The sequence below is a fragment of the Crinia signifera genome, chromosome 11 (assembly GCF_055691185.1).
Source record: "Crinia signifera chromosome 11, ASM5569118v1, whole genome shotgun sequence".
NCBI lineage: Eukaryota > Metazoa > Chordata > Amphibia > Anura > Myobatrachidae > Crinia > Crinia signifera.
Window position 1 is genome coordinate 63,132,845 of NC_139227.1, and position 15,537 is coordinate 63,148,381.

Sequence of the window (15,537 nt, forward strand, 5' to 3'; positions counted from 1 at the left end):
CCAGAGTCCTGTGTGCTACTAGTGCTGTCCCAGCTTTGTGGACCCTGCTTAGCAATCCCTTGGTGTTCCTGGTTCCCGAGTCCTCCAGAGTCTCGTAGTGTTGGTTACTGCATCCTGCCCTGCTGCAGCTAAGTGTTCATTGGATTTTTTGCCTTGTATTCCTCCTGTCTCCTGGTTTCCCTAATACCAACCTGGGTGTCTGCATTGTGGGGCTTGTCCCTCGCAGTGCAGGATAGTACAGTTGAGGTTTATTATTATTGCATACCAACTTCTAAGCATTGTTGCCATTGTTTATTATGCATACCATCTTCTGAGCATTGTTGCCATTGTTTATTATTGTTTATTCATATCATCTTCTGAGCATTGTTGCCATTGTGTATATATACCACCGTCACGCATTGTTGCGTCCAGCCATAGATTACCTTGTCTCATCACCTGTAGGAGCATTCCCAATCTCCCTGTATAGTCAACCCCTTGGGGGTCCAGGGGCCCCTTGCATCGTGTGGGCATTAGGTAGCTGTTCCCCTTGCTCTCTCCTGGCCTTGGTGGGCGTGTTGTCACTCTTAAGATCAGGTGGCATGGCGAAGCCTAGTTCTGCACGCGCCCGCCAACCCTAGTCTGAGGCAACGGAGGTAGGGCAGGCGTGGTTGCCCCCGGATCCTAACAGGCTGTGCTTGTACAGTTCCTACATTTTTTACCAAAAGTTATTTCTTCGTTTCATTTAAACCAAGAAATGGTTCTTCCGGTGTTCAGTTCCCCGGAGGACACCAGGAAAAGGGACAGAATTAAAAATTTGGATGATGTTCGCGCATTTATGTGGACAGAGTGAAGGAACTCAGTAAAACTGATTCTTGATTGGTTTGTATGATGTACACAAAAAAAAGGGATTGCCTGCTTCTAAGCAGACCATTGCTCAGTGATTGAGGTTGGTAATTGCTTTGGCCTATACCAAAGTTGGCAGACCAGTGCCTTTCAAAATCAGGGCTCATACCACCGAGTCGGTTGCTGCCTCTTGGGCGGTGCGTCACGGGGCTGCGGCAGAACAAGTAGGGTGGGCTGCCATTTGGTCATCTGTTCACATTTTCACACATCATTCGGGTGAGCAGTGATTAGAACTGCAGACCTGAGCGTACCCTCCCAAAGGACCGGCTCTTGAACGTCCCAAGGTTGCGCCAGGATAGGTTGAAAGAGAAAAAGGGATTTTTGAAAGAATTTACCATTCGAATCCCTTTCTCTGATACTATCCTGGTGACACAGCGATCCCTCCCTTACGCTCAGTAATACCGTTTTCATGTGTTATCATGTTATAATGGTTATACAATTTACATAGTTACATAGTAGGTGAGGCTGAATAAAGACTTGTGTCCATCTAGTTCAACCTATGTTTATAGTAGCTAATCCCTTGTTGTATAGTATGTTCTGATATTTTAAAGACAGATTGTTACTTATCCATACCCGTGGATGTTTTTAACCAATAAATGTTTATCCAACCTTATTTTAAACGTATTTATAGTGTCTGCCAACACCACTTCTTCAGGAAGAGCGTTCCAAAGTTTGACTGTTCTGACTGTAAAGAAATGTTTTCTTCTAGATGAACAAAATCTTTTTTCTTCTAATCTAAACTCGTGCCCTCGCGTCCTAGATTCCTGTTTAGCATAAAAAAGGGTGCTTGACAGTTCCTTATATTGGCCCCTGATATATTTGATTTAATTTAATAAATACAGATGGACCGCTCAGCCAGTGGTGCCAATCGCCAGAATCACCGGCGGAGAGGCCCTACATCTGACATAAACGCGCCAGCGTCTCACACGCACGCACGTACGCCCCCTTCAACACGGCGGTGGGGAGTACTTTCCCTGCCCGTCTCTGTTTCAGGGAGATGACCAGCCTTAGGGGGGAGCTGGGGGCAGCTGCATCAGATGGCGGGGAGCTGCAGAGGGCACTGTCGGAACGGGGCACATTTAGAAACCGTTTTAATTCCTACACTGTTCACCTGATTTGGATGTAAATAGCCTCAAATTAAAGCTGAAAGTCTGCAGATAAAGCACATCTTGTCTGGTTCATTTCAAATCCATTGTGGTGGTGTACAGAGCCCAAAATATGAGAATTGTGTTGATGTCCCAATATTTATGGACCAGACTGTATATAATGTAGAATACTACTCTTGCCTGGTAATTTAAAACATATGATTCAAGTCCCCTTCGTCTCAGTGACAGTGCTCCATATTTAGATATTTGGGTGAGACAACCGTAGGTATTGCTATGGTCACAACACAGTGACAGGATACAGCAACATGTAATTTTGAACATTGATGTTTGTTTTAATTTATTTTCTTTTTATCATAGCTAAAAATAACTTATGTGGATGTTTGTTTTAGTTAGACTAGGGATATGCTGGAGGTGAGGGGGCGACATCAGTAGTGAATACTGCAGGGGGTGTTTAATGGGGGCACAAGGGTATTCAGAGCCCCCCTTACCCAGGCCACTGGTAACTGCCCCATTTGCACTCCTCAAATGCAGCCATGTTTATTGTACTAATCCTTGGGCTAATTGTTAAGACTTTCAATTACATAAATATTTGTTTTTTATTTCAGGCTTACAGATATTTACTGTATTACTGTGGACGGCTCTCAGTCTTGCTATGGTCATTATAGGTAAGACTCTATAGATTTATAGAGCAATATTATTTATTGTGATAAGTAAATACATTTTTGTGTTGTAATCTTTGGAACTTTCTTTTTACAGGTTCCATGCATGTTGACAACTGTCCGGTAGAGCCAAAAATCCCAATCTACCTGATTGTGGCAGGGGTCTTTCGTTTGGTGGCATTTGCACTCCTTCCACTAAAGCTGGTGATAGACAAGCTAGCAAATGCCATAGAGAGCATTATGGGCCTTTTCTCCTTTTGCTGGTTCATTGCAGGTAAATATGAGGACATTTGGGGTTTGAATTTTTGCCAGTGAATAACATTTACAGAGAATAATATAACTGACATTGCCATTGTATATATTAAGTACACTGGTGTATTTATAATGGGTACAGTATGCATGGTGCACACGGGCCCTCAGGGTCCAGATGGGCCCAAACCGCACTTCTTATTTTAATACTTACCCGTGTCGGCAGCAGCAGTTGTGCTGCAAAAATCACCTGGAAAATGTCACAGCGGCCATTTTCCTAGTGTTTTGCGCAAGTGCAGCAAATAAAATCACTGAGAAAATTGCATAGGGAGAACCTTGTGTTTATAGTTGACAGTGCTACCGTCTAGAGAGTTGCACACGGGCCTCCTTTGCCTATATTCTTAAAGTTGCCCTGAATTAGTAGACTGTAAAATGAGAGAGGGGAAAAATGACAGCTAGGAGCTAATTGGCTAGTACTTTATCTTTATCCACTTCATTCTTTACAAGCTTTAATAAATTTCCTCACAGATTATATATGAAGACTTTACGTATCATGGCTTTAGTTTACAAATTACATAAAACACAATTTGATTCAATATACAAAGATTAAAGGGGGATTCAATCCCGGGTCACGACTGTCGGTCTGTTCCGACAGCAGTGACCCTGGCCCATTTTTGTTTTGCTCGACCGCAAATCTCCAGGTGCCGATCATCAAAAAGGGGGTGTGTCTGCATAATAGAGAACAAAGAATGGTCGTGAACAGTGCCGTATCAAATATGATACCCATATTAAGTGGAGTGCCACAGGGTTCGGTTCTTGGGCCCATTTTGTTTAACATTTTTATTAACGATATTGGGATGGGGTTACTCAGCAATGTATCCATCTTTGCGGATGATACAAAACTGAGCAGAGTTATTAAATCATCAGAAGATGTCACCACGCTTCAAAATGATCTTGACAATCTAGATGAGTGGGCAAAAAAATGGAAGATGAGGTTCAATGTGGACAAATGCAAGGTCATGCACCTTGGGAGAATTAACCAGTGTGCTAGTTATAACCTAAGCGGGGATGAATTGGGTAATTCAATACTCGAAAAGGATCTAGGAGTCCAAATAGACAACAAACTGGGGTGTAGTGCTCAATGTAATATAGCAACAAAAAAGGCCAACAAAATTTTTGCATGTATTAAAAGGGGCATGGAAACTAGGGACTCAAAAGTAATTATGCCTCTGTACAAATCATTGGTTATACCACACCTCGAATACGCAGTGCAGTTCTGGGCCCCGCACTATAAAAAGGACATCATAGAATTAGAAACAATCCAAAAAAGAGCAACAAAGCTTATTAGGGGAATGGAGAATTTAAGCTACGAGGAAAGATTAACCCCTTCCTGACACAGCCAGTTTTTGCCTTCCTGACAGAGCCCTTTTTTTCAAATCTGACATGTATCACTTAAGTGGGGATAACTTTTTTTTGCTTTTACTTATCCCAGTGATTTTGAGATTGTTTTCTCGTGACACATTGTACTTCAAGTTAGTGGTAAATTTGGGTCGATACAGTCTGTGTTTTTTTGTGAAAAATACCAAAATGTCGTAAAAAAATGGAAAATTTAGCAATTTGCAAAATGTCACATTTTCTGCTTGTGAGACAAATAATCATACCACTCAAAATAGTTAATAACTAACATAGACCATATGTCTACTTTATGTTTCCATCATTATTTCAACTTCCTTTTAAATTTTTTGGACACTAGGAGGCTTAAAATATGAATAGCAAATTCTCAAATTTTCAAGAAAATTTCAAACACTGATTTTTTTAGGGACCAGTTCAGTTCTGATGAGACTTTGAGGGACTTGTATGTGAGACACCCCCATAAATGATGCCATTTCAAAAACTACACCCCTCACAGTATTCAAAACAGCATTTTGGAAGTTTGTTAACCCTTTAGGTGTTTCACAGGAATTAAAACAAAGTGTAGGTGAAATTTCAAAATTTCATTTTTTTTGCAGATTTGCAATTTTAATACATTTTTCTAAGGAACACAGTACATTTTACTAGAGAAATGTGACTAAAAATTGATTCCCCCAATTCTTTTGTTTTCATAAATATCCTATATGTGGCCCTAGTGTGCACATTGACCAAACCACAGGCTTCATAATAGAAGGAGCACCTACTTGATTTTGGAGCCTCCTTTTTATGAGATTATATTTTAGGCACCATGTAGGTTTCTAGGCACCATAAGATGCTAAAAGTTAGGAACCTCCCCCACAAGTGACCCCATTTTGCAAACTACACCCTTCAGGGAATTCATTTAGGGGGATAGTGTACATTTCAAACCCCCAGGGGTTTCACCAATTTTGATACAACTGGGCTGTGAAAATGAAAAAATTTAATTTTTCATTTTCACAGCTCAGTTGTATCAAAATTGGTGAAACCCCTGGGGGTTTGAAATGTACACTATACCCCCTGATGAATTCCCTGAAGGGTGTAGTTAGCAAAATGGGGTCACTTGTGGGGGGGTTCCACTGTATGGGTGCTTCAGGGGTCATTCAACCAGAATCTGTGCTGCAAAATCCAAATATAACTCCTTCCCTTCTGAGTCCTGCCATGCACCCAACTGGTATTTTTTGGTCACATGTGAGGCATTGCCATACTCGGGAGAAATTGGGGCACAGATTTTGGGGTGCTTTGTCTCCTTCATTCCTTGCGAAAATGAAAAACTTTGAGCCAGATCTGCATTTTTGTGTAAAAACATGTAATTTTTTACACAAAAATGCAGTTCTGGCTCAAAGTTTTTCATTTTCACAAGGAATGAAGGAGACAAAGCACCCCAAAATCTGTGCCCCAATTTCTCCCAAGTACGGGGGGGAGGGAAGGGGGAGGCAGCGCTGCGGCGCTGCTGGATCAGAGCAGAGGGAGGAGAGCGGCTGCCGGGTGGGTGGGTGGGAGGGGGGGTCTGCGGATCGGTGGTGATCGGTGCTGTACTTAACAGCACCGATCACCACCGATCTCTGTGTTACCGAGCGGCTTAGCCGCCGGTAACACAGGAAACGCTGTGAATGGCTGTTCAGATTTGAACAGCCAATCACAGCGATCGCCGACCAGGGGGGGCATCCCTGCCCCCCCCCGGGCGGCGAGGGGGGATGTCTGCTGTCAGGGACAGCAGACATCTCCAAACTGTCACCGCGTCTATAGACGCGGTGACAGTTTAAATCCATGACGTACATTTATGCCATATGTCGGGAAGTACTTCCCGACCATGACGTAAATGTACGTCAAATGTCGGGAAGGGGTTAAACAATTTGGGACTATTTACACTAGAGAAAAGACGATGCTCAACATGTATAAATATATTAGGGGCCAATATAAGGAACTGTCAAACACCCTTTTTTCTACTAGAAAGGAATCAAGGACGCGAGGGCACGAATTTAGATTAGAAGAAAAAAGATTTTGTTCATCTAGAAGAAAAAATTCTTTACAGTCAGAGCATTCAAACTTTGGAACTCTCTTCCTGGAGAAGTGGTGTCGGCAGACACTATAAATACGTTTAAAATCAGGTTGGATAAACATTTATTGGTTAAAAACTATGTAAACGGCCGTACATGTAACTATGTAAATGCCCGTGGATTGTGGTGATCCGGCCGGGATCGCGGCCGTTCACGGCAAAACGGGCCTGACAGCTTTTAAAATCGGGCCCATTTTGTTGATCTACCTCTTCAATGCTAGTATCTATTGTGCCACCTAGGTGGAATAATACAACAGGCGCTTTGAGGTGAGTGATTTGGCAAGCTGCTACCACCGTGGGGAGGTCAGCCCCCAAAAGAAGAAAGAAACGAACAATATATAAAATGGTGGAGCGCTCAGATAGAACGATATGACCAATTGGGTATTACAAATTATTTATTACTGATAAAAGACTGTGATGTTTCACATAAAAAAAGCAATTGCATATAATATACACATTAATATGGCTGATACTCAGCCCAATATAATAAACACGAATAATCAATAATGGTGTACAGCCTGATATGTTGCGTAAAAATGGGAATATCAGTATAGCATTAGACAATTTTTCTCACTTGTTCCAGAAGTTGACTCCCAAAGGGAAAAAGGGGGGTATGCTCCCAGTTGTTGTGGGGAGAACATTGAATAGGCGCCCGCCGCTATATCCCCTGTCGGAAATAGCGGCGGTGATTGAATACCCCCCAATATAGTAATACAGAATATAGACTTCACAAAAGAAGTTATCTTTATTTCTACCTAATCGTTACACTTGCCAAAAGGAAATCATTAAATTCCTCCAGACATGGTTACAACATACTAAATAGGTTTTTGAACCTGTTCGACATTTTAATATTTTTATTGTAATAATCCAAGTAAAAAGAGGCTAGGGGTGAACTATGGTCATTCATTAGTTATGTTCTGTTTAATGCTGCACTCAGCGTGTTGGGAAAGTTATGTCAACAAGGACATCACAGAAATTGTTTTTGTCAGCACTGTGAACCCAGCACCAGTCGGCCCCATTAAAATGGTATTTAAAACTTTGTAATGCTATTGACAGTATAGATGTCAGCATGGTGCTTTAAAAATACTATGTTTATAGTTATACTGCGAACAGTGTTAATTTGTATTACAACAGGATATGATCAGGATAAAATGATGCAATGTTCTTCTTGACATTATGGGGGAAATTTACTAAGATGGGAGTTCTAGTTCACATGGGATGTTGCTATGGGCAGGGCTATTTTTCAGTAGGCTCCAGCAGGAACTGAGGCCCTTAATCTAGTTCACTCTTTCTGACAAAATATTTCTTAGATGGACAAAACCATGTGCACTGCAGGTGAGGCAGGTGTTACTTGTGCAGAGATAATTAGATTCGGGTGGGGTTTTACACCTGCCTCACCTGCAGTGCACATGGTTTTGTCCATCTAAGAAATATTTTGTCAGAAAGAGTGAACTAGATTAAGGGCGTCAGTTTCTGCTGGAGCCTACTGAAAAATAGCCCTGGCTATGGGCAACCAATCAGATCCTGTCTATTTTCTTCTAGAGGGTGCTAAATAAATAAGAAGTAGAGTCTGATTGGTTGCCCATATCAGCATCCCATATGAAATAGAAATCCCATCTTAGTAAATTTCCACCTATGACCGCAAACTGCAGGGGCATTTTAATAGAGGAGATAGCCTGTGTGCAGTCTCCATCATGGCCCCCTCCTTTTTAGCCAGGCAGCAGATTTTGGTCACAAGTAGACTCTAGCAGGCATGTCCAAACTATGGCCCTCCAGCTGTTGTGAAACTACAAGTTCCATCATGCCTTGCCACAGTTTTCCTATTAGGGAATGCTAAAACTATGGCAAAGCATGCTGGGATGTGTAGTTTCACAGCTGGAGGGCCATAGTTTGGACATACATGCCCTAGAGCTTTGCCGGAGTCTAATTTGCAAGTCCAAGTCTCAATGAAAAGGAATAGTGGTGGCCATTTTACCAGTGATTTTTCATACTGTGCATGTGCAAAATGCCAGGAAAATAGTGCTGTTGCCATCAACACAGGACTCTGGAGGGGTAAATTGCTATATCGCTTCTAATAATCTAAAGATATTAATTCAGGAGCAAATAATTATGCCAGTAGGATTTTCTGTAGATTGTACACCTGGGGAAACACCAGTGCAATGTGGGATACAGTAAATAGGTTGATAGGCTATAGGTTGACACATAAAAAGGTCAACATACCTTAGGCCGACATTATCAAATAGTCATGCAATAGGTTGTCGTGGGAAAGGTTGACATTACTTTTTCATGTTGGTTTTTTCACACTTTACCATCCAAGTGGACATAGAGTTAGATTATAATAGTGTGCCGTGCATATTAAGGCACCGTGCCCGAAGCATGGTGAGCGAAGCTGTTATGATTCACCTCCAGCGGATCGTTGTAAATGTGCAGTTTATATATTCTGTTTGTAGCTTGTATGTTTTCCCTGGATCTGTACTCCAGGTTTTGTGGATCCAGCTCCCTGGGTTGCATGCATACCCTGCTTCTTATGTGTGGCTGCATGCAAGGTTATTTAGTTCTTAGGTTTAGGTTCTCAGCATGCAGACCCTGCCAGTTATAGTTCAGTTTTAGTTCTGTTTAAGTCTAGTCAGTATTCTGTCCTACAGTAGCTGCTTGTTAGCCTTGTCTAGTTCTGTCATAGCCTGTCATAGCCTGGATACTGCCCTGTGTAGTCCTCCTGCCGAGCGTCCTGAGCCCCAAGCCTTGCCAGTGCTACGGTGTCCAAGTTCCTGGTCCCGGTTAGCAGTCCTGCCTGCCTGCGCTGCAGCCTCCTGAGATCTGTCTACTGTAATACCATCATTCCAGATAAGTCAATGGGGGAGATTCTCTAAACTAAAAATATGGTAAAAACCACGTTATCAGGTTTTTGCCGTATTTTGGGATGCTCTAAGCATCCCCCGCCGGGTAACCGCGACGGGGGGCATCGCCAGAAAAATCTGGCAATGCCCCATAGAAGCCTATGGGCTTCTACCGCGACCCCTCGCCACCCCGCACCGACCCCCCTCACCTGTGTCTGGGCAGCACAGTGCTGTGCTGCCCGGACCTGTGACCTCCTCCTCACTACACTGTACATCCTCTTCCGGGTGCAGAGAGGAGGAGAACCAGCCCCCCCCCTTCCGCAGCAGCCGGGTAAGAGAGGGAGGGGGGAGCCACCGGGACCCGCCGCTCATCGGCGGGTCAACGCAAAAGACAGCTCATAACGCGAGCGGTCTTTTGTGATAATTACAACATATGTTAGATCATATGCGATAAGTATGTTTGCGGTAACCGGCGATGGGCAGCGGTAAGGGGGCGCGGATGTAAGAGCATCCCCCCCCCCATGGCTTCATGGCTTCTCCCTGCAGCTGCTTCTTTTATTATTATTATTTTGTACGGTACCATCTCTGTATTGTTGCAGCAGCTCGCACTGGGGGTCTGGTTGCCCTCTAGGGGCCATTCCTTCTTTTGTGCAGTAGTCTGGGCTTGTATTTGTTTTTGTATTTGTTATTTGTTACCTTAGTGCATTTTTGTAGACTCTGGGGGTACCCCATACTGTGTGTCTCTTTAGTCAGCTTTCCTCTTGCACTCTCCACACCTTGGCAGACACGTTGTCTCATGTAAGGCCGGGCAATATCGGGGTTGGAGCTGGCATAACCAGCTTCTTCGAATGCGGTTGTTATAGGTTAAGACTAGCACCGCACGTGTCCGTCAACCACAAGGAGAGGCAACAGAGTTAGGGGTCAGGTTTGGCGGTACCCTCCAGAATCCTAACAGAAGCGGGGGGGCATGGTACACTTATACGATGTCCATGTTGACCTATGTTGACATAGACACCCAAAAAGTGTGAAAACTCATGTCAACCTCTTTCATGTTGACATATTGCTTGTGTTGACCTTTTGACCATGTCGACTTAAGGTAAGTCAACATTTTCATGTGTCGACGTACAGTATGGCCCATCAATAGTGGTTGATCTATTGACTGTCAACCTTATTACTGTCGACCCCATGACCCACACACTGTAATGTTATATTAAACATTAATGCCCAAATAATAGTAAGAACTCATTTAATATACGTTTCCAATTTCCATTACTAATTTTGTAGTAGATTATGAAGCAGTGAAAAGAGTGAAGAAGTAAGCCAGTGAAGTTGCCATGGCAACCTGCCCCACTGCTACCTATAATTATATTTCATTAATTTGACAAATGTAATCGCAAAGCTGATTGATTGGCATGGACAACTTCCGCACTGGCCCACTTCATCACTATTTTCACTGCTTCATCCATTTTCCCTGTACCAGATATAAAATACTCTGCTATAATCCAACAGATAAATGCCAATTAAGTTATCTAACCATCTAATTTTTACCAATCAAGAAGTTCTATGGCTTCATTCAATCATCCTGAATGTAGACATTGGGACACATTTAACTACTGTAGCTGCATGGCTCAACTCGAACCTCATGCACTGTGCGTGATTAATAAGTGATCAGACAGGGTCGAATTGGATTCAGCGGTGGAGAAGGGGCGGGCATCGTGGCATTAAGTTTAGCAAGCGGTACTGAATCAGGCCCACTATGTGATAAGAAAAAGAGTGAAAGATGTATCAAACATTGGTAAGAGATAAAGTGGTATGAGATAAAGCTTCCCAGAGCAAAAAATCAGCTTCTGTCATTAATCTAGCACAGTCTTTGCTATAACAGTTTGAAGCTGATTGATTGGTCGGCTACTCCACTTTCCAAGTCTTGATAATCTTTCGTTAGTTAGAGGTCCTGTACCTCTGTGGCTTCCGTGTCCAGTACAAATCAGCCCTGCGTATCAGTAACATTTTGCCCTAGATTTGCAAAACAGTTCATCTAAATATCTGATTGATGCTGATAGTATTGACCAGCGCTCAGGCACTACAAATAAATGATATATGGTACCCTTAGTGTAACCTGTGTGTTGGAAATGAATGGGTCTGTGAAACAAAACATGGGGTGAAAAAACAGTATTTATTTGTACATAGGGACACACAGATGTGGTCTATGTGTGCAGTGCCGTTCCCGGCCGGGAAGGCAGATGGTAGGGCACAGTGGGATGCACTGGCGGTCCTCTGGGGTATAATGATACTGCGGTGGTGGGAATGGTGGGGCGGCGGTGGATGTGGTGGGGGGGGGGAGCAGGGAAATGCGGGTGAGGGGTAGGTAGGTGATATCAATGTGGACTATGCCCACAGAAAAGTCCCGGACAAAAGTCAATGGTGGAGAGTCAAATGGCGTCCTGGAGGATGGAAACCAGCGGGTGGGTCAAGGAAGGTGTCAGGGTGTCGTCGAGGGCTGGTGTCCCAAACACCTTCGGCGGTGCACCGTGCACGTACCTGATACCCGATGCTTCTTCTATCGTCTGGAAGGTCCCTCGACGAGGAAGGATCCTTGAAAAGGGCCCCACTAGGGCAGAAACGTGTTGGATTCACAGACCGACATACAGCATCCACACAGCAACTAAGTCTCCTCCCCCAGCGAGTTGAGCCCACCCTGCTCCATCAGCCTCCACTACCGGAGACGCGAACCCCGCTGAACCCGGAAGTGCTGACGGCAGGTGTTGAAGCGGCGTGGAACGACAGCCGGCATCATCACCCACAGCAGACGCCGGCGCTATCTCCAGACCGTGGACGACATCGAGGGACCTTCCAGACGATAGAAGAAGCATCGGGTATCGGGTACGTGCACGGTGCACCGCCGAATGTTTTTGGGACGCCAGCCCTCGATGACACCCTGACACCTTCCTTGACCCACCAGCTGGTTTCCATCCTCCAGGACGCCATTTGACTCTCCACCATTGACTTTTGTCCGGGACTTTTCTGTGGGCATAGTCCACATTGATATCACCTACCTACCCCCCACCCGCATCCCCCCCCCCACCACATCCACCACCGCCCCACCATTCCCACCACCGCAGTATCATTATACCCCAGAGGACCGCCAGTGCATCCCACTGTGCCCTACCATCTGCCTTCCCGGCCGGGAACGGCACTGCACACACAGACCACATCTGTGTGTCCCTCTGTACAAATAAATACTGTTTTTTCACCCCATGTTTTGTTTCACAGACCCATTCATTTCCAACAAACAGGTTACACTAAGGTTACCATATATCATTTATTTGTAGTGCCTGAGCGCTGGTCAATACTATCAGCATCAATTCTAGAGTTTGGGATCACTCGACTTAGCAGCCGGCCATTTGGGTTCAGAGCACCACGATCCATTTCCAAATCTAAATATCTGATTGCCAATGATTAGTTTTGCAAAAGCTAAACTAAAAACAAGTTTTGCAAAATGGAAAAAAAAAACTAAAAAGTTAAAGATAAATTTTAGCCGAAATGTACATCAGCCACAATTTTCACCTTACCCATACATGTATTCAATTAGTTTTTGTTTAAACTTATATTAAAATGCTCCATAAATTAAACCTTTAAGAATAATGGACCTCCCCAACAACCTTCCTCAAATTTGATCCACAACATAAATAATGTACTGTAGCAAACACTTTTATATCACTATAATACAATTATATGTAAAAATAAACGTCTGTATTCTTTAAGACCCTTTTTTCCTTTTTGCTTCCCAGGTAATGTCTGGGTGTTTAGAATCTACCAGGACAATTCAAGACGTTGTAATGATCTGGTTTATAAATTTGCATTTGGAATCCTGATCTTCGATTACATATTTATAGCGTTCCTTGTTGCAGTTATTTGCCTATGCGGATGTTGTGCAGGTTATCGGGGTTTAATGGTAAGTAGGCTTTTTTTTATATAGAAATGTCCTAGCTCTTTATTTGTATGGTGGCAAATTATTTATGTTTATCTCAATGAATATATTTAAGGAAAGGGAGGTACTCTTTACCTAGAACGACGCCCACGATTTTGATCTTAGGCATCGCAAGGTAAAAAATCGCGTCGGTCGCATCGCATGCGGCCAAAAAAACGCATGCGATGTGACCGACGCGATTACCGCGATTTTACATAGGGAACAATGTTAATTATGGGGGTATGAAAAGGTCAGAGGACGCGTACCACCGCCCCTCGCGGGCTTGCTGCGCTCGCCACGCTTCGGGTTGACGTTGATCGTGGGGTGGCGTTAACAATTGGGGGGGGGGCATTTCACACTTCAGGGTGGCTATTTTGGGTCTGTGGGCCATTTAACATTGTTCCCTATGTATAATCGCGTTGGTCGCATCGCATGCGTTTTTTTGGCCGCATGCGATGCGACCGACGCGATTTACATTTTAACATGCATTTCTATGTAAAATCGCAGGCATCGCATGTACATCGCATGCCATTATAATGGCATGCAATGCGACCGATGGCCGCGATTTTACATAGAAATGCATGTTAAAATGTAAATCGCGATGGGCGCCGTTCTAGGTAGAGTACTGAAAGGGATTATAGAAACATAATGTGTATGGTTATACCAATTAGATGCTGAGAATGTGATTATGGACTGATGAGAACAGGCTATGGACAGTCTGATAGAGATTGCTGTGCAATAAATAACCAAGTTATATATATTTTTTATTATAAATTAAAAAAATAATACAAAAAAACATAAAAACAAAAATATAACGGAGTGAAAAAAAGGATTCTTACTGTAATATATGTGAATCTCCTCAGCGCTATAACAGGCAATGCATTTTGTGATCGCCCAACCACTTCCTCAGGCTGAAAGCAGGGCCGGATTTGTGACTAGGCCCATGAGGCACGGCCTAGGGGCTACACAGGCAGCAAGCTGTGACCAGGTAATGGAAGAGGGTGTAGTAAAGGTCCCTCCTGGTGCCCAGAACACATCTCTCTTCATCCGTTTACATGAGTGCAAGCTACCCTGGCCTGGCCTCCTCTCTCACTGCATTTCCTCTGCTGGCCTGGGCAGATGATATCTCCTGGATGCTGCTTTCCTGCCCCTGTAGAGACTCTTCACATGCAGGGGGCCCCAGCCTGGGGCCCCCTGCTGAGCCTAGCCAGCTACCTGAGTGAGGCCCCCGCTGTTGTGGCGTTAACCGTCGGTGCCCTCTTCATACTCGGCCATGCCATGTATTTGGACTCCTTATCTTGCACACCAGCTGTCCCAACAGACCCAGCCAGCGGCTTCCGAGAAGGCTGCGGCTCTGGCCCCTTTGTGCACACCATTCGAGATATAGCAGCCAATTAGATGTATACTGTAAGTGAATTATTATCTGTTAAACAAACATCAAGCAATTAAATGTTAAAACAATAAAAAATGGTAATCATGTGTCCACTAGGTGGGATTTTCTTACAGTGATGAGAGTGCCTTATATATAATATTTGTCTATGAAATAAACAATGTACAGTATCACAATAACACTCTTCAACTTCAAACTTAAGAACCACATACACAAAGGATGACTTTGCACGATTTCATCCGATTACGATGTTTTGGGTCGATATATTGTTTGAAAAGTATTAAATAGTTTGTGTTTTCCACCCAATACAATCTGATGCATAGTCCTGTGTCGCATAGGAGCCCCTAGATCGGTCGTAATGCACCAGTGATTTATCGGAATCAGATGGAAAAGGAGTGCTATTTGCATTTTTATATATTTTGCATGAAGTTTGACTGACGTTTCCAGTCCCTCTAGCCCACTAATCCAGCCCATCAGATATATCTTATGGTACAATTGTATGCCTTAACATATAGTGCATGCAATTTATCTCAGCTTGATCAATCGCATGAGATATATCTTATGCAAAAATGACACCAAGGTACAAAATCGGATAGAATCATTCCCGGGGAGTTCAAGGGAAATTCCATCGTTGTAGTGTTTGGGATACTTTACAGGGGAAAATATGCTAAAATTGACCATCACAGTTGACCCGCAGTACAAACGGGTACGACCGTGATCAGCCTGAGAATTCGGCAAATTTACTAAGCTGACAAACTCTCAGGATTCGTATTTTCAGATTGTGAAGTCATTCGTATTTGGCAGGTGACCAAGAAGCATGCTTCACTGTGTAAAAAATGTAACCAGCCCTGGGCTCTTTGAGACAGAAGTGGTTTCAGAAATACAGGGGGAAAAACACCTGGAGTTTTAACATAGGTCCTATGGTGGGAATCGGCCATAGAC

The 15,537-nt window shown here is 43.6% G+C and overlaps 1 protein-coding gene across 1 annotated transcript in view; it reads left to right on the top strand.

The window, feature by feature from the left end:
- Positions 1–15,537, top strand: part of LOC146045223 (transmembrane protein 272-like) — an 88,683-nt gene that overhangs the window by 63,218 nt on the left and 9,928 nt on the right. Inside the window, exons 3-5 of the mRNA XM_083163937.1 lie at positions 2,594–2,653; positions 2,745–2,921; positions 13,027–13,190. Coding sequence (XP_083020063.1) covers positions 2,594–2,653; positions 2,745–2,921; positions 13,027–13,190 — 401 coding nt within the window. The remainder of the gene's footprint in view (positions 1–2,593; positions 2,654–2,744; positions 2,922–13,026; positions 13,191–15,537) is intronic.